Source organism: Phocoena sinus, chromosome 2 (assembly GCF_008692025.1).
Source record: "Phocoena sinus isolate mPhoSin1 chromosome 2, mPhoSin1.pri, whole genome shotgun sequence".
Lineage (NCBI taxonomy): Eukaryota > Metazoa > Chordata > Mammalia > Artiodactyla > Phocoenidae > Phocoena > Phocoena sinus.
Window position 1 is genome coordinate 29,083,429 of NC_045764.1, and position 19,801 is coordinate 29,103,229.

At 50.8% G+C, this 19,801-nt stretch overlaps 1 protein-coding gene across 1 annotated transcript in view; it reads left to right on the plus strand.

The window, feature by feature from the left end:
* Window positions 1-19,801, plus strand: part of ADARB2 (adenosine deaminase RNA specific B2 (inactive)) — a 365,467-nt gene that overhangs the window by 320,672 nt on the left and 24,994 nt on the right. Inside the window, exon 4 of the mRNA XM_032623691.1 lies at window positions 11,484-11,598. Coding sequence (XP_032479582.1) covers window positions 11,484-11,598 — 115 coding nt within the window. The remainder of the gene's footprint in view (window positions 1-11,483; window positions 11,599-19,801) is intronic.

Sequence of the window (19,801 nt, forward strand, 5' to 3'; positions counted from 1 at the left end):
ATTCTTCTCCTCTGCCTGGATAATTTCAAGTGACTTGTCTTTGAGTTCACAGATTCTTCCTTCTGCTCAATCAAGTCTGCTGGCAAAGCTCTCTATTGTATTTTTTTTTCATCACAGTCATTGTATTCTTCAGCTCCAGAATTTTTTGGTTTTATTTTATGATTTCTGTCCTTTGTTAAGTTCTTCATTTTGTTCATAAATTGCTTTCCTGATTTTGTTGAGTTGTCTATCACTGAGCTTCTTTAAAAACAATTGTTTTGAATTCTTTGTCAGGAAATTCATAGATCGCCAATACTTTAGGGTTGTTTACTGGAAATGTACTTCAGTGGTGTCATGTTTCCATGATTTTCATGTTCCTTGTAGCCTTGCATTGGTATCTATGCATTTGAACATTCGCCCCTTCCAGACTTTAAGAACTGGCTTCAACGGGAAAAGACCTTCACTTGCTGATGGCACAGCGTGCCAGTTGGGTGGCATGTGTGGTGACCATTGGTGTGGCACTGGTTCCAGTAGCGAGAAGCACCAGGTCCAGGTCCCAGGTGTGTGCGCAGCAGTGCTGAGTCCAAGGCATGGGGGCAATGACTTTCTTGATTGTGGAAGTTCAGCTTAGAGAACACGCACCTTCCGAGCATCTCTCTCCCATTTGTCACGTACAGGAAATGAGCGGTGGCAGATATCTGGTGTCAGGTCTCCATGAGCTTGAAGAAACGCACAGCAATGGCCTGGCCGCAGCTTTAGTCAGCACTGCAGATGCACTGTTTGGAACTATTTAGCAATTTTAACCTACTTTATTTCACCTGTGTGGAAACTCTTTTCAGGGTAAAGAAAGCAGATTGGGACCAAAGTCATAAGACAAAAGGGGCTGAGAGTTCGTCCTTTATGGCATTTGAAGTATGACATTGACGTCACTGATAATTTTGCAGAACAGGTGTTAGCATCCCTTATTATTCAGGCGATAGCTAAACAACTGTTCTTGAGTTTAACAAAAGCTAAGAAAGTAAATATTACTTCCTTTGAGGAACAACTACGTTACCTACTGAGAGTCTTTCTCTCTTGATGTGCTGAAATGACTCTTCTTGTTTGCATCTTTTTAAATCCAGATGAACTCAAACAGCCATGAATCAACCCCAAACAGAGGCCCTCATCTGTGAGCATCCTTGTGTTAGTGCACTAATGAGAATTTAAAGATTCTAATTAAACCCAGATGCAAAATATCTCCCTGAGTACATCAGAAAGCACCAGTTCAACATAAAAGATATATCCCATTTCCAATGCGGTTTTAGTTCGTTTTCTACATTTTTATTGTATTCTGACTTGAAGTTAATTGTTAAAGCAGTAACTGCTATTAATATGTTTAAACAGATCTGTGGGTGTCTAACAATTTGGGTAATTGTGAATAACTGCAAATTTACTTGATCGATGTGTAGATACACAGGTATCTGTGCACACAGACTTCAATTCCCAATTATTCAAGTTAATGAACATGAGATCTTTATCTGGGGCTTTTTTGAAATCCTCAATTATGAAAAAACCCTTGGAAGTCACTCTTGACATTGTAGTCAGGAGCCCAAATATTGGAGCTACAATTCAAACATCTGGATGTGAATCCTAACCCTGCCACTGCCAGTTCCCACCGCTGGGTCACATGTGGGAAGTCGGCTTACCTCTCCCAGCCGGGGTCACCTCTTCCCTGCGGTGCTGGTCCCTCTGGCACCTGGTTCCCAAGGGAGGGGACCCCCCCGCCGAGGTCAGCAGTAGCTACTGGGTTCCCCTCTTTCCTACCTGCACTGCTCCTAGTGACCCAGCGAACCTGAGCCCTCTGACCCTGCACTCACTCTCTGAGGGAGAAGCCTGAGAGCCTGACGACAGCTGACAGTCTGCTAATTCACCCATAGTCTACACTTGGCGGCCTGCTGGCCCTGGGGCTGTTTCACGAGTCCCGTTTCCTGCAACAGTATTGGGTTGGCCAAAAAGGTTCATTCGGTATTTTCCATAACATCTTATGGGAAAAAAAACTTATCCAAAGAACCTCTTTTCTTCATTTCCCCTGTTTCCTTTTGGTTTTTAATATCTATTTATCTATCTATCTATTTATTTATTTATTTGGCTGCGCCAGGTCTTAGTTGCGGCATGAGGGATCTTCGTTGAGACATGCGGGATCTTTAGTTGCCGCGTGTGGGATCTATCCCCTGACCAGGGATCGACCCCGGACCCCCTGCAATGGGAGCGCGGAGCCATAGTCCCTTCTTTAATGTAACTCATCATGTAGAATTTTTAAATGCCAACATTACAAGATTTTAAATGCCTTCACGTTGATAAAATTGGAGTTTATGAGTGTGACCAGCTCCCTACCCGTCTTTGTGAATCCATCATAGGTATTGAGGGGCCTCTTGCCCACAGACAAAGGATTCTCCCATTTCACCAAGAAACCCGTAGCTTAGACACTGCCCCCCACCGCCAGGGGCGGGGAGACAAGATCGGAGGGAACCTCGCTGTTCTGCTCCAAGATTCATTTGGTGGGTTTCTGCATTTCCAGGGTCAAGAGGGAGGGCAGGGGGCTTCCTCTGAGGGCTGAATTGGGTGGGAGTCTCACAGTAGCCCCGGGTGGCGTGAGGCCTGTGTAGACCAAAGGGACAGAGAGAGAAGGGGGCCCAGCCTGGAGCCCAGCAAGGGGAGGCCGCCCGGCTGTGTAGGGGCCGCATGGGGACCGCAGACCAGGGATGACAGCAAGGGCTAAAGTCCCACCACACACATTCAGCTCGGCACTCTCGCACGGAGGTGTCCATCTGTCTGGTTTTCTGGCCCCAGGAGGTGTGGCAGAGCGACTGGCTTTCCTGTCACCATCATCTGGCCTGTCCCAGCTCCACCGTCCCCACCCACATCTGGCTTCCTGCCCCTCCCCACCCTCCGCCATTGCTGTTTCTGATCCCCTCCATTTTTTAGACAAGGTTAAGAAAAGAACTATTCAGTATCACTGTTAAAGCACCAAAAGGAAGAATTTATTCATGGGGAGGACAGTGGCGGCAGGTAAAGACCCCTGCGATGGCCTTGCAAGGAGGCATGGAGCCCAGCTCAGATCACAGTGTGGCCGGTGGGACTGCAGCCCAGGGCCGGGTGGGGCAGCGGATGGAAAACCACTAGGAGGGAACAGCAGGTCAGAGGGGTCTGGCTAAGGCGACCCAGAAGAACCCCCACTAAAACTGGACCAAGCCGAGAGGGACGGGGTAGTGGGCGGTGGTGGCTGAAAAGACAGGCCTGGCTGAAACCAGCTCAGGGACCCTGTGCGATTTGTTCAGGGACAGCATCTTTGTCACATGTTGTCAAATGTGCTGTGTGTTAGAAGCATCTGAGCTCCAGCTGTGCTGCCCGGAAGTCTGATTCAGAGCATCCGCGACAGATGCCCCTGAGCAGCTCTCCTACCGGGAGGGACCTCCTGCCTCCTCCAGGAAGTCCTCCGTCTCCGATAACCGAGGTCACTTCATGACTTGAGGCAGTCAGGAAACCCAGACTGGTGTAAGGGGCAGCGTTTCACTGCCCCCCACCCCAGCAGCCCTCTCCAGGCAGGACGGTGGTTCCCACCTGTGGGGCGTCCAACCAGACTTGCAGGGAAGTCTACTTCTTCCACCTCAGCTCGTTGGTCTGTGAACAGGGTAGCAACAGTGACCACCTCTGGGACGATGATGTGGATTAAGGCAGTGGTTCCCAGACTTTTTGTCACCAGGGACGGGTTTCGTGGCAGACAATTTTTCCACAGATGGCATGGGGTGGGGGGGTTGGTTCAGGCAGTAATGCGAGCGATGGGGAGCGATGGGGAGCGGCAGAGGAAGCTTCGCTTGCCCGCCTGCCGCTCACCTCCTGCTGTGCGGCCCGGCTCCTAACAGGCCGCCGACCAGTACCGGTCCGCGGCCTGGGGGCTGGGGACCCTTGGATTAAGGGGACAGGCTGCCCCAGGCACTCAGCACCTGGCGGGCTCCCAGCCCCGGACAGACGTCATGTCACGGGCTTCTCTCTACAGAGAACCCTGTCTGATTAGCCTCTGGATTTCATTAGTGTCTTGCTCAATAAATTTTGATTGATTCTTTTCCCCAGGGGACAGCTTCAGAGACGAAATAAGAAGAGAAATGCTGGAGAAACAGCCTCCACTCGGCCTCTCCCCCGGTTTTTCTAGATACAGTGAGGTTTCCACGGCAACAGCTCCTACAGACCCCTTCCCAATCCTAACAATTGGGGGGTGGGGGGTGCTCCAGAGGCCCCAAAGGCGAACGCACACTTTGACCGGGGTGTATGTGGTGGGGGAGGGACGCTGCCGTTGCCAGGGTGACAGAGACGGGGCTCTGGTCCTCGGGTGTCAGGCTCGTAAGCGTGATGTTCATCAGTGACCAACCACAGGACACTGTGGCCCGAGGATGAAATCAGGGTGGACTGAAGTCCGAGAAATGAGTGGGTAAGCCGGGTGGCCTGCAGTGCGGGTCCACCTGACTCCAAACATTAATGTCCAAATGCATTGTCACTAAAGGGACTGTCTTCCAGATGGAACAATAATAACAGATTTAAAGCTGATAAATGGGCAAGCGAATAATTTAACTGGTGAGCCGCTCCTCACCCCAAACTGTCGTGATTTCACTAAAAAATGACTGCATGAAACATTGACGTGTATGTGATTTCTCCTTAAGATTGGACTTGGATCCAAAATACACACAGCATCCATGCCCAGGGGTTTAGATTAAGTCAACGTGCAGCTTTCCCAGTTCCTCATTGTTCACCTGTGACCCAGGGTCTTGGAAAGCGTGCCCAGCAGATGGTGCACCGAGGGCTCAGGGTTGGCCAGGCGGGCGGGGAGCAATGGCCCAGGGAAGCCACTCGGCACACGAGAAGTGTTTCGGGAACGGTGGTCTCAACAGACACCGCTCAACACTGCCTGATGGCGTCAAACGTGAACTTTAAACAGCTTCGTGCTGAGCAGCCAGGGGTGCCGAGAGAGCCGGGAGGTATCTCTGTACCGCCTCGCGGAAGCACTGTATACACACGGTTTGGACGATAATAACAAAACACTTAATGCTGGCGGATTCGACACTGAGTTTTCAGTACCAGGTACTATTTTCAGCATCTACTTCTGGGCTCTCATTTCACCCCATAAAAATCCCGTGACCCAGGCACTATTCCTGTTGGAGAGGTGAGAACGTCCAGGCCAAATAATGTACGCAAAGTCAGGCTGCAGTTAGGTAGCGACAACAGGAGTGGTCTGATCCAAGCCCTCTGCCAAACTGCCCATCACGGTCTAGCAGCACCTTCGCCACATCTGCCTTAGGTGCTGTCGTTGTGTCACAAACCACCCCAAACCCAACAGCTCAAAACCACACCATCGTGCATCTTGCTCTTGCGCTGTCATTTGGGCTGTGCTCCACAGGTCACTGCGGGCCGAGGACCCCCTCCCCGGGGAAGCTCACCCACGGCCTCTCCATGGGGCTACGCCCAGCTGCATCCCGAGAGGTCACATCCAGGACCCAGACACAGATGCGTGCGTTCACGGTCCACCGTCCCTCTCACTCCGCGGGTAAGACATCTCCGAGGAGTGGACGCTCAGCCTACTGGATAGGAGGCAGGTGGCAGGTGGAGATCACTGGTGAGAAGAGCCAGCAGCGTGGGAGACAAGGGCGCAGCCGTCTTTGGAAAACACTGTCTGCCAGGATGCGCACCTCCTAGGCTCAGGGCCGTCCCACTGAAACACCCGAGCTGGGAACAGCCACAGGACACTGAGGGGCAGTGTCGTGCAGTTACCTCCCTGTTGCCCACGACAGGCGGGGGCCAACCCTGAAGAGGTCCTCCAGCCTCCGTGTACTTCCGCTTCCACGCAGCCCCTGGTGCCCATGGAGCAAATACTTCTGGCAACATTGGAAAGAAAACGTCATCCAGAAGCGTTCTAGGCGGATGCTGCAGGCCTGGGTCTCCCTGCTGAGATTCAGGATCATGGACTTCACAGGTAATTCTTACAGTGTCTCTTTACAGAAAGGAGACCGAGGGCTCAGAGATGCTAACTGCCCGGTGGTGGTTGAACAATTCAAAGAGGGTGTGAAGGAACTCAAGCCTGTCCTCTGATGCCAGTTCAGAGCTTTTCCCATGATGCCATGGAAGGGGGGGTAAAGGGCTTCCATCTATCATGCCTTCCTTCAGATTTGTTATTGGCCTCTCAGTAATTTGAGATATAGAAAAATTGAGTAGTCAGGTAACTTGAGTTATTTAGTGGGACACGTGTTCACCAGTCCCTGACTTTGAAATTGATTGAGGCTTTATTGCCATTGTCAACAAACAGGAGTCATTACCAAGACCTGGAGATGCGCTCTTCCCCGGACACACGAAGGAGTATTGAGATGGAAGGTGGGGAAGATCCTCTCCCATTCACTGGAATCCCTCTGAGCTGCGTACCGCTGTCCGGCGGCCAGATGACCATCCTGCCAGCGTTTCTCCTGCCTTCCCGGTTCTGGCCGCGTGGACGGCCAAGAAGGAGCACAAATTGGCCGTGCTCTATGGAGGATGAGTCCCAACAGCGGGGGCACATGGCCCCACTCCCTAGGTCCCCGGCACGCCCACCTCCAGGGCGGCCGCCCGCCCACCGTCGTGTGCTGCAGACAAGGTTGACAGGAAGGGCACGGGGTGTCCCAGGTCCCGCCTGGCCCCGCCCATATGCAAATCTAACCTTTCTGATATTTCAGCAGTATAAACCCAAAGACGGGATTTCAACAGGAAAATATTTACTGACGGCTCTCTCCCTCATAATCTATCGATTTTAATATCCTCACCACTTTGGCTGAATGTCAATTTTACCCTGAGGACTGCTACTGCAAATCCGAACACATTTTATTTACTTAAGCCTTTCAAAATATTAGTGTTGGAAATGAGTAGGGTTTGAGTCTTTTGGTGTTCCTATTTAAAGTTTGTTTTCCTATTTAAATAATGCTGTTAATTTGCCGTGGTAATTGGGCCGACAGGCAGCGTGCAGACCACAACACGCAGAAGCCTGGGTAGCCTCGCGTTCCTGTTTTTCATTAAGTACAGTAACACACAGCTCATTAAATGCAGGGCCAATTTCCCCACTTAACCTTTGGAAGCAGGAGCACCTGATTATCACCATGATTTAACCAGAAGCCAGATCCTGTCTCCTCCGATCGTTTCTGGTCCAAATGTCCAGCCTGTGCCAATTTCTGCAAGAACAGCATTGACCAATTTCAGACCAAGGCTCATCGGGCCCCTGCAGGGACTTGGGGCAGCACTGAAGATTCTACGGCTCCCAGTCCCAACTACTCCACCTGTTCCTGCCCTGAGAAAAGCTGGGGCAGGGTCCTGAGGCCTCCAGGGGGAGGGGCCTTCAGGGGATCACACTTCCCCGCCACTTAAGTGCTCGGAGAGGCCGTGACCAACTTGCGGAAGACACAACAATGCTCTCCTGCTACCAGGGGACCTTCAGAGGCATTTTCTAAATCCCTAAATCACCAGCAGTAATGAGTACAACTGGACATCTCTCTTTTTCATATTTAACAAACAATTTATGTTGCAAATGACACTTCATTCGGGACTTTTGGAGTGCATCTTTAGAGACTCCCTGTGTAGGGCTTTCGATATAACAAAGCCGGCTTCTCAACTGTCCCCAGGTCCAGCCTCTCCTGCCCCACCCAGGCCCTCCCCGTTCACTGTCCGGATGGGCAGACCACCCACCCTGAGGTTTCCAGGGTGGGGGGCTTCACCACCATGACTCTCACTGTGCTTGTGCCCAAGGGCTGACCTAAGCCAGACGTGGGATCTCTGTAGGATCCCTCCTCTCCCACCCAGGATGGACTAGACCAGAAAGCAGTGATGCAGGACCGCTCGGCCTGGGCGCTCAAAAAATATGCTTTAAGTAGTTTGCTGTTAGCTGGGATGCACGTCTCCACCCTAGGAGACCGAAGGAACTCCACACAGCCCCCAGACGTGTCCTGGAATTTGAATTTATAAAAATAATTCTCGATGCAAGCTTGCTTTTGAGCATTTAGCTGCTTCTATGATAAACCAAGTGCCAGGTGGGGAAAAATCAAATTATCTCAGGGTTTGATTAGTTGGGTTCACAGTAACCGAAGTTGACTGTATATATTAAATCCCAAGTGATTAAAACATAAAAAAATTCCTACTGTTAAATTAGACGGTAGGTTTGCGTCTCCCTACGTGAATTCTGAGTTTCCACCTGGCTTCTAACACCCCATGTAATCAATGACAACGTCACTTACATACACAAATCCAACCATGAAGAACTACATAGAGCTATAATCATGTATGTGATTTAATTAAAGCCAATCACTGAAAATAGCTGTGGTGCAGTAGATGGGGTGCCGGGGAGAGGCAGGGGAGGGGCGGGCTTTGTGGAGGGAAAGGGGGCCTCGGAGCAGAAAAGCTCGCAGACTGCGTTTCTCTAGCCTTTTCCAAAACCAAAAACTGTTCATTTCCCAAAGACTCCAGAAGGTCTGTAAAGAGACAACTCGGGTCCCTGTAATAGAAGAGATGCTCTTTTTCCGATAGAGATGGTTATTCGTGATTCTCTTCCTTTGACTTTTAAACCCAGAAAAGCTAAGGGTCATAGTTCAATATATAAACATTCCATAAAATTCCCTATAAGCAAGACTTTTCAAAGCAGTCCTAGGAAGTAATACTGGTTAAATATCAGAGGTAAATTTTAACCAGCTAAATACCCCTCTACATCTTAATTAGATTGTCCACCCAAAGTAAGAAAAGTTAAAGAAATCTTTGCTTTTTTCTTTTTCAATTCACCTTTATAAAATGTTAACTGAGAAACATGCTTAACATAACTGTCAAGACCCCTAAAAAAAAGGATAAAGAAAAGGGGAGGAGATGTTTAAAAAAAAAGGTCTTGATGGAGCATGGGTGGTTCAGAGGTGGAGGCGGGCAGCTCTGGTACTTAGCCATGGTCCCCTCAACCTGGGCCCAGGTGGGGCACCAGGGAAGCCCTCGAGGGCACGGGGCCAGTGGTGCTGGTGGCGGCAGCTCAGCCGACTGAGAGAGCATGTTAGAGTCAGAAAATAACCAGAACGACGGGTGAAGAAACATCACTAATTTTTTCCTGAAATGTCTACCCTCCCACCAGCCTGTGTGTGTGTTCTGCCATCCCTGAAAAGGTCGTGGGTGCACACAGTCCTCCATCCGAGATGTGCGTCATCACTGACACACGTGGGACCACACGTGCACGGCAGGACAAAGAAAGTGTGAGATGCGTACAAGCCACACCCCTACCTCAAATGTACGTGGAGTTGGGGCTCCGTCATTAAAAACATGGAGCTGCTGGGGAAGCACAAAATATAGACAAAGCCCCAAACAGACGCTGCACGGGGTTCTAGGACCAGCTCCACACCGAGGGCTGTGTGATGGAAAGCAGTGTCCTCAGCCGAGGACGGTTTTAAGAGATGGGGCACAATGGACTAGTTGCAGGCCAGGAGCCCAACCCCAGGGTCAGGCCTGCTGGGACAGACCAGGGGCCTGACCGGCCGGTGGGGCAGCCCCCCAACCCCGGGCCCCCCTTGGGGTTGCAGCCCTTTCACAGGAGGTTTGCTGGGTCCGAGGTCATGTCCACTAGCAGAGGTCCTCATCACCCTTGGAGAGACTGGACAACCCAACCCACCTCCGTCCGCTGCCCCACCCGCCTCGCCAGGCGGAGGGAGGGGAGGGACCCTTCATCCGCGTAACCGCGAGAGTCAGGAACAAGCTCTGATCTGTTCTGCGTCAACTTCTCCTGGAATGGCTCCACCAGGGCGCCAGGCACCCAGGATGAAGCCGCCTGGTAACGCGCCTCCTCATGAACAGTGCTCAGCCCCGACTCCCTGTAGGCGGGCTGGTCCCGCTGAAGCTCCGCAGGAGAGAGAGCCACTTCCCCAGAAGCAGGGAGTGGGGCTTCGAGAGGAGGGTCTGAGCCAAGGCTGCTGGGTTGACATCCCATCCCTGCCATCCCGGCCACATCCTGGCAGAGACGTGGCTTCAGTAGTGAGAAGCACCTCCCTGCAGGCCGAAGCGGGGACAGCGAAGAGGCGGTGCTGGCACCGGATCTGCTCTGCGTCCCTGAGCGAAGCACACTGGCCTCTGGGTTTCCGCACAAAGCCGGCTTTTGTGTAATTTATGTCATTGTTCAGTGGTTCGGGGCGTCCTGTTCTGAGGCCCCACAGGGCCCCGTCCAATGGACACAAAGGGATGAGATAGATGTCTCCTCTGTCATGTTGTTGGTCTCATCACCTCCTGCACGTTCAGAAGCTTCATTTTTAAAAGAAGGGAAAGGACCATTGAAGGTGTGGGGAAGCGCCTGGAAAGTTACTGGAGGAGGAAAGGGCACCAGCTCCGCCCTCGCCTCCTGGGGACGGAAGGCGACACGAAGGCGCCAGAACTCGATTCCAGAGCGAAAGACGGAGGCGTCCCACGGCGCGGCCCGCGGATGCTGGACCACCCTGCCAGGGGGAACAGCGGGTGAGGGGGATGGTCCCGTGCTCACACCGGCAGAAGCGGCCCGATCCTCCAGCTGGATGGGGCCCCTGCCCTCCGCACCCACAACCCCCGTGCGAGGTCAGAGGATATGAAACCGGGCCCACGTGGACGCACACTGGGGTCTCCGACTCCAAGCCTGTGAAAGTCGACTGAAAAGCGGTGATGGGGCCACTGCACGTGCTTCAGCCGCGGGACCAGGAGCAAGGCGGGAGTCGACAGCCTAGCTCTCTGGGGAACACGGGCCTGCAAGTCTCACACGTGCCACTGTTGTAGAAACATGGGTCATTTCAGAAAACTCCACAACCGGGATTACATCACCTTGGTGTTTGTGTGCGTGTACACATCCCATGTATCTTTGTGTGTGCGTGTATGCGTGTGGCATGTGTGTGCCCGTGTGTGGCTGCGATGTCTGAATGTATGTGTGCATATGTGTATGCATGTACACACAGGTGTGCATGGGTATGTGTGCCACGTGCATGGGTCTCTCTGTGTATGTGTATGTGCACGTGTGTATCGTGCATGCACGAGTGTGTATCTGTGTGTGTGTGTGTACACATGCACGTGTGCAGAAACTTAAGGAGCAGGCTGTGGAGGAGCTGTGGGGAGCGGTCCCTGGACATGGAGGGGGGGTTTAGAATTGGTTCTGTGACACGGAGAAGAAAGTGGGAATCGATTGCTCAATGTGTGTGTGCAAACCCCCCCGCAGGAAGCCTCTGCAAGGCAGGGAGGGATGTAGGGGACGGTCCCCACACCCGAAGGTTCTGCATAGGCTCAGGGGCTTGTACCCAGGGGCCATGCCGGAGGCTGAGTCTCGCCGCAGATTTGATGTCCCGAGGCTTGGGGGGCCACGGTGCCTGGGTGGCAGGGCGCCGCAGGGCAGGGGGACGTCAGGCGCCCATGGGGTCGCAGCTTGGAGGAGGGAGGACATGGCAGCGGCGCAGCCGTCACAGAGTCCTGCTGCTTGTGTCTTTCAGGAATTCGCCGACACGGTGTCCCAGCTGGTCACACAGAAGTTTCACGAGCTGGCCATGGGCCTGGCGTCAGCGCACGCCCGCCACAAGGCGCTGGCCGGGATCGTCATGACCCAAGGTAATGCCTCTTGCTTTCCCCTCGGGCACCTCACCCACCAGGAAGGAGCGTAGCCTAGCGTGGGCTCGAGCTTGGGAACCAGGACTCTCTTCCCCACGAAGACACAGAAAGAAAAGCGGAGATAGGACCCAGACTCAGTGACAAAGTAGATGACCAGCTGCCCCAAAGCCGCCTCCACACACACAGAGGACTGAACACACTCCTTCCTGCCCCCACCCCTAACTGCTCACTAATGGAGTCCCCTTCTCAGGATGACAGAACGGGCAGGAAACAGTCCATCCAACCATCAAGGTCGTGGCCGCTCTTACAAGCCAGTTTGGGAGAAAGTGATGCTTAATTTTAAGCTGTCACTTTTGGTGAAAACACCTCACTACTAACCTACTACTAATAAGTAGCTAGCTGGTTATTTGAATTCAACTGTTTCTAGTTCCAAAGTTTGGAGCGAACTGGTAATGACCTACCAGAGAATGATTATTGAAAACAAATAATTGACTTCTGGGCTAGTTAGGTTTCAAAGACACACACTTTCTCTGCCAGTGTAGACCAAGTCTAAGACTTGAAGAGACCATCTACCTGATGTCCAAAAATATGGATGTTAGAAGTCGACTAACAGCCAGACGACCGGCCCATTTTCCCCCTCATTCTGGATGCCCGGGGGCTCCTGCAGTGTCAAGTGCAAGGCCACTGGGGTCAGGACATATGACTCAACCCTTCCACTTTGGGCATCTTAGTAAAATGGAAATAAAAATGCCTCCTCACAATGTAACTTGGTGCCTAGGATAAAGTACATGAAAAACTTTGAAATGTAAAAATTACTCTATAATGTTCTAAGTCAAAGGCAATTCTGTTCCATCAATGATACTGTTGAATTTGGTGGCAGGCATCCCGCCCGATCCACTCACATTTGGTAACACCTGCCCCTTTGTAGAATAAGGAATGTCCCAAATTAAGGGCTAAGAGCCCCCTCAGTTCAGACCACGACTGCTGGAGGTGGCGCCCCAACCACGTAGCCATAGCAGCCACTAACCGGATGCGGGCTCCACTTTGCACGCGTAAAGGATGCGGAGCACAGACACGGCCCCCCCGGGGACATGGTAACCAGGACCCAGTGGGGTGCCACCCAGGGTTGAACCCAGCAACTCCTGTGACTAGCGCTGTGACCAGGCCAGCTGGCCTCTTTGGGACTCGGTTCCCCACCTTTAAAAGGGGGTGATGGTCAAACCTACCTGGGGGTCATTGGAAGGTTAAGTGTGCTCGTGTACATACAGCATTTAGAGAGACGTGCCAGGTCTGTGTCCTCCGTAGATTATGACTGGGCATCTGCCGCGGCCGCAGACCCTCCTGACTTCTGGGCAAACAGCAGAGAACAAAACAGATCCAGCGCTGCCTTCCTGACTCTTAGAGTTTAGATACGATGTGAAAAGAAGTTACGTGCAGGGCTGGAGGATCACAGCCACAAACTTTGGCAAATTTTAAGATTTGGAGTGTCACGTGCATTTCTCTGCACAGATTCCAGGATAACATAGTTTAAATTAGCTTGGGCTGAGTGATGAATGGGAAGGAGAGAAGGAAGGATGCGGGGAGGGAGAGGGCAAAGGCACCAACCAACATTTCTTCTTTGTTGTGCAATGTACTCCAACCCCAAACGCATACGTCAGTAGGATTAGTGAGTAGTTTCTCAATACTTCCCAGCTCTATAGCTGTGATTGTCCAACACCTTTCCACTTTTCTGGGAAATTCAATTCCAGGAAATCTGGAAAGCTACTCTCAGACTTCCCTTGGAAAGCAGTGATGTTTCACAAAGACTGGTGGGGAAATGATACTTAATACACTGCTTTACGTTCAGGCAATTTATCTAAAGGAAGTAAATGTATTACGTTAAAGTGAGACTTTACAAGGTAAACCTACGGTGATTAGTAATTTATGAACATGGAAGGATAAATTGCTGAAATTTACTTTCCTGTTATAAAGAGAAGATTTAATAAACATGTTGATTAAAAAGAGATTAGGGAGGATTGTGCAAAATTACTAATAGAAATACTTTCAAATATTCACTTACTTAAAGTTGATAGGCAATTTAATCTTAATTCTTTTTTTTTTTTTTTTTTTTTTTTGCGGTACGCGGGCCTCTCACTGTTGTGGCCTCTCCCGTTGCGGAGCACAGGCTCCGGACGCGCAGGCTCAGCGGCCATGGCTCACAGGCCCAGCCGCTCCGCGGCATGTGGTATCCTCCCGGACCGGGGCATGAACCCGTGTCCCCCGCATCGGCAGGCAGACTCTCAACCACTGCGCCACCAGGGAAGCCCTAATCTTAATTCTTGTTCAGTTATTCAAGCAAATGCCTAAGAAACTCTAAGAGGGGAGTGATGTGTCTTATTCTAGTTTTGATAATATATATCACAATGTTATAAAATTAAACTTATCTTGAAATAAAACATGACTCGTTGCCCCTTCATTTTTAGGTGGGAAGCCAATTCATACACATCAAGTAGCTCACGTAGGGTCCTTCTCATGAATGAGCCTAAGACCATTTTGTAACCGTTCTGAGAAATGTGATAGCAAAAATACATACTTATGAACAGAACAGCTTTTACTTTATGAAAATACTGCAGCCATTGGTAAGAACTCAAACAGAAGAGAACTTACGAATAACAAGCCGTATCTCCACCCTACCCTTGGCCCCGAGCAAACTCAGAAGCAGACATTTTAATCATTTAAAATTTTTGTTCTTGTGACTCTGAATACTATACTAGATTTTCTATTCTAAATATCGATCCGCACTATTAAAATTAGATATTTTATTTTTCGTTATTGTATCTATAGTATACACTTAAACCTTTGTTAAGTGTATGCTCACCCTGCCGAGTTTCGATGGTGCATTTTCATTTCCTGTTCTGTAAATCAGGGATGGCGGCCGTCACCCTCGTCTTTCCTAGCTGACTTCTCTGCACGATGAACGTATTTTTATACTGTCATCACCAATGACATTTATACTCTGTTCTGTACCATAACTACCTTCTCTATTTCCCCTGTGCCGTGAGTCCAAGAGTTGAAACCCCTGGGCCGCATCCACCGCTCAGGACACTGTAAATCGCACGGCAGAGCCAGGTGGTTTCCTGGAAGCACGCAGCTCTCAGTGGCGGGAAAGTCTCTGCAGAAACAGCACGTCCTCCCATGGGGTCACATCTGTCCTCCTGGCCCCCACCACCAGCTCAAACCACATCACACTGAAGGCTGGTTCAGCAGCTAGACTTTCTTAAACGGCTTTGGGTGGTCACGTGACCTCCAAGCCTTCTCACCCACGGCGCAGACCGGCTTCCCCCACTGCCGGAGCCTCTGCCCAGCCGGCCAAGGGGACCCCACGCCTCCCGCCTGGACCACCATCCCCAGCATCCACGCCGTCCTCTTTCTGTCTCTAGAAGCACCATTAAAATGTGCAGGAGAGAAACTGAATGTCCACGTCTCCCTAAGTGTCTTGACTTGGTTCTCTTGCTCCTGGAAGTGTTTGCTGGGGGATGCTGAGCTCAAGCTGACTTGCCCTCGGTATTTTCAAGGGTTTTTTCTATGATCTCTTATCTAGTATCTCTGACTAGAAACATCTTGTCTGACACATTCAGTTGCAGTGGTCGCCCCACCGCTGCCCACAGAAGGGAAGGGTCTTTTTTACTTGAATGCTACATAATTTCATAAGACTGTGCGGATGTCAGCCAGTCACCTTCCCTGACATTTTTTTCTTTTTGGTTGCGCCGGGCCTTAGCTGTGGCAGGTCTGCTCCTTAGTTGCGGCTCGCCGGCTCCTTAGTTGTGGCATGCGAACTCTTAGTTGTGTCATGTGGGTTCTAGTTCCCTGACCAGAGATCGAACCCAGGCCCCCTGCATTGGGAGCACAGAGTCTTAACCACTGTGCCACCAGGGAAGTCCTTCCCTGACATATTTAAGCTGTTAATTTGTGCAGTTTTTCCTTATATCATTTAAATTCTTTCCTTCATTCACATTTTTGTCAAATTTTTAATATTCTGAGTTAATCCCCAGGCTTTTACCTTCCTTCCTTGTTGCTAATCTACCTTTTACTCTGTGTTCTTGGGAGGTTGGCCCAGTGGGGCAGCCACTTAATTGAAATGTAACTTGATGAGTCCTGTCTGGGATGCAGGCTCTCACCTGCCCTTGGCCCCGACTTGGGGCATCACGATTTCTCTGGGACACGAGTAGCCCCTGCAGCAGCTGGTCTGTGCTGGAACTTGGGACCCCTTTCCACCCTCTGCATTTCACTCCCCTGCACCCCCAGGGCTTCTTCTCCAGCAGACCGTGGAGGTCAAGCCACCCTCCTCCATCGCGCCAGAGTCACAGATCTGCTCCCTCTGGAACCCTTTCCTTCCCGTGGGGTCTGGAAAGGGAGGAGAAGCAAACCACCCTCTCGAACCCAAACCTGGACCACATTATTGAGCCCGTTGTCAAGCGATGGCTCCAACTGCTCCAGGCATTTCCACGAGGAAGAGATTCTTGAGGGGCTGTTAATAATGATTCTTATTTGATATGAAATTTATAATTTTGATAACATTTTCACATACACTAATCAGTTGATTTCTCTGATCCCGAGAAGTGGGAAAGGTGGGAATCTTTATTGTCGAATTTAAGACGTACAGACACCAAGACCAAGAATCTGGGTGACCCTCACATCTTGGGGGGGCGGCGCTAAAATGTGGCGGCAGATTCCTGTCCTTCCTGCCCAGGTTGCCTCTGGGCGCTGCTCCGGGCGTGATACTGAAGATCTGTCCATGTAATTGTTTATTTCTAAGGTTATTAAACAGCCAGAAAAAAAGAGTTTCCTAGTGTCTATTTTTAGAAGTTTACATTTAAACCTGTCTTTTGCTAGCCTGGCCTGCAAAACGTATGCAGAAGCTCTGGCTTGTACAAACACTCTTTCCCATTTAATGCGCAGCTTTAAACATACACAAACATCTGAGATTTATAAGTGCCCTGAAGAAATGCACGTCCCTTGAAGTCGGGCAGGAGAGAACACAGCCCAGAACAACCCCATCCAGAGCGCCAGACGCTCTGGGCAGAGTGTTCAGACCTGTCTTATTGGGGAAAATTGTAAAGTTAATCGTGAAGATTAACTCAGCAGTGGAACCTTAGCAAACTTTTCTGAGTTGTGAGTTGTAGGAGGTGTTTGCTGCGTGCGTTTTGCTCAGGTGAGCATGGGAGGTGGAGAATCTCATTTGCAGGGTCCATGCCGGGCTCTGGTTTGAGAAGCACGGGCACTTAAACACTGTTTTCCCACTTGCACTCGATAAATCCTGACAGTTTAAATACGGGTGAAACTTCTTTCAGTTCACCAGGAGCACTCGGGGAAGCCCATCTTCACAGAGCCCTTGCAGAAGCGGGATTCAGGGACTTTATTCCCCATATTCCAAAACTCTTTCTTTCCATCTTCTCCCTGAGTGACTGGAAATTACTTTGATCATAAAATTAAAAGCAGGCTCTTTTATTTATGCCCGGTAGGGCACAGGGAGATAAGCTGGACATGAACTGGACAGAAACCCTAAACAGAAGCCCTGGCTGTGACAAAAGATGAGAAATTATCATCTGGATTCCAAGGAATTAATCATAATGATTGCTAAGTGGTTGCCGAGAAACGTGAAGTTGACGCAGCATCTCCGTGGAGACACAGGACACAGGCTCAGAAGCATTAAGATCCATGGGGGCTGATGTGCCCCACAATAAGGAGTGTGATGGACAATTGATTTTAAATCTGGGGTTTAGGGCTTCCCTGGTGGCACAGTGGTTGAGAGTCCGCCTGCCGATGCAAGGGACACAGGTTCGTGCCCTGGTCCGGGAAGATCCCACACGCCGCAGAGCGGCTGGGCCTGTGAGCCATGGCCGCTGAGCCTGTGCGTCCGGAACCTGTGCTCCGCCACAGGAGAGGCCACAACAGTGAGAGGCCCGCGTACCGCAAAAAAAAAAAAAAAAAAAAAAAAAAAAAAAAAAAAATCTGGGGTTTAAACTATTAGGTTTAAACCACAAAATGCAGGATAGATTTTCCACTGACCCCGCGTAGCATGCATGCTGACTTGTTTATGGTAAATGTCCCTCCTTAAAATAGAGGGGAAAGTAACAATAGGCCCAGACAGCCCACTCCCGACTCATGTAGAGATGAACGGTAGTCTAGTCTGGAAGAAATCACCAGGTGCCGATGGGTCAGAGCCCTGACCCTGGGCCACTCTCCCACGGAATGCCTTAGTTCCTCCTCGGGAAGGAGGTGCGTGTGAGGAAATACATAAAGAAAGGAGGAAGACAGAGTTTGCGCTGCATTCTTTTGAGATCAGATCCCCCCATCAAAGCTGCTCAAATGCTCTGCTTTTGTATGATCATCAGGACATAACCCAGCATTTAATTGCCCAAAAGATTTCACGGGGGAAAAAAACCCAACACTATTTTATCTCGAGGCCATAAAACTAAGCCCATTTTTTTTCCAATCTCTTAAACTACAATCTTTTTTTTTCCCCCAGTGGAAACATAACGCTAAGTTTGTTAGTGAAAGAATAAAAAGAAGACACTAATATGTACTATTTGTCTCTGTGCCAGGGATTGTTTTGGGGTGTTTAAACCATGTCGTCTTATTCAACAAAATAGTCCACATTCTCCCTAATCATGAGTGTCAGGTTGTACATGCTGGTCACGCCTGCTTGTGAAAGAGGAGAGAGGGAGGGAGGAAAGAAGGAAGGGAGGGAGGGAGGGAGGGAGGGAGGAAGGACAGGAGGAAGGAAGAAGCATCAGCAAAGTTGCTGGGCACAGTCCTGTCCGTTAGCCGAGAATTTAATCAGCTTGGATCACCCCCCACCCCACATGGCTGCAGGTACAACAATATTCTGAAGGGTCGGAACTAATTAATGAGCAAATGTGAAGCTGGGTAAAGCTGTACCTTTGAAGTGCTTTTGATTTTCAGATACGTGCACTTAGGGTCCTGGTTTATACTCCTTTCTCACCCAGTTTCCCTATATTTACTTTTTCAAGACTCATCCACCTGCTCAGGTGGCCTTGCTGGGACGTACATCCCAGAGGAGCACTTGGTGTCCTCCCAAGTGGGGGCTGTCACTGTAAGGAAACACAGGCCTCGTGGTTTAACAGGGGAAAGCAGGGTCCTGGCTTCTTGCCGATGGCTTGGCCTCCAGCACCATGGCCCTTCCCTGCGGGTCTGCTCAGGGCACCTCTCAACAGTCCTGTGTCCTGCTCTGCTGGGCTTGGCAATCCCCAGAGTTTAGGGCTCTGGACACCCCACCAGCAGGAGCCTGGGAAAAAGGACGGTCCCGGGAGCTGAGGCAGGTGGAGCTGGGTCAGTCCCAGGTCAGGGACCTCGGGGCGGAAGTTGAGCAGGAAGGCAGCTCCTGCGGATGAAAGGGTCGGGAGAGGGGAGGCGAGGGGGTGCCCATCTCACGGGGGCTCATACCTGCGTCATCACCTTGAGCGAAAGAGTTTTCACTAACCAACCAGATGGTCAGCAGCCATTGGAGCCAGAAGTAGCCCACGTCCCTCAGTCCAGAAAAGACTAGACTGCATCAGGAGGTTGGCAGCAGGGCACGTGGGGAGAGCTGACTCCCTAGGGCCTGCATGGGGTTCCCTCTGAGCTCCTCATCCACAGGGCAATGCACAAATCCCTACGCATAACTAACTGTCCTCCTAAAATTGGTGCATTTGCAATGGTTAGAGACTGAAAGCCCTGCTGGGACACTGTTGTCTTCCGATTTGTGGAGACGCTGTAAATCAAGATCCCAGGGGGCGAAAGTCCCCCCCGCCGCCATCAAAAGTGAAAATCTTTCCTGTCAGTCTCAGTCCTAGCACATCCGTCACAGACCAGACATGTCTGAGCCGGCTTTTTTTTTTTTTTGCGGTACGCGGGCCTCTCACTGTTGTGGCCTCTCCCGTTGCGGAGCACAGGCTCCGGACACGCAGGCTCAGCAGCCATGGCTCACGGGCCCAGTCACTCCGTGGCATGTGGGATCTTCCCGGACCGGGGCACGATCCTGTGTCCCCTGCATCAGCAGGCGGACTCTCAACCACTGCGCCACCAGGGAAGCCCTGAGTCGACATTTTAAAATCAACTTGCTTTCAAACTGACTCGAGGAAATTTGGAGAATAGAAAGCTGAGAAGAGTAGAATACTGAATCGCAGGAAAAGACTGAGAATTAAACACAGACTTGGACCAA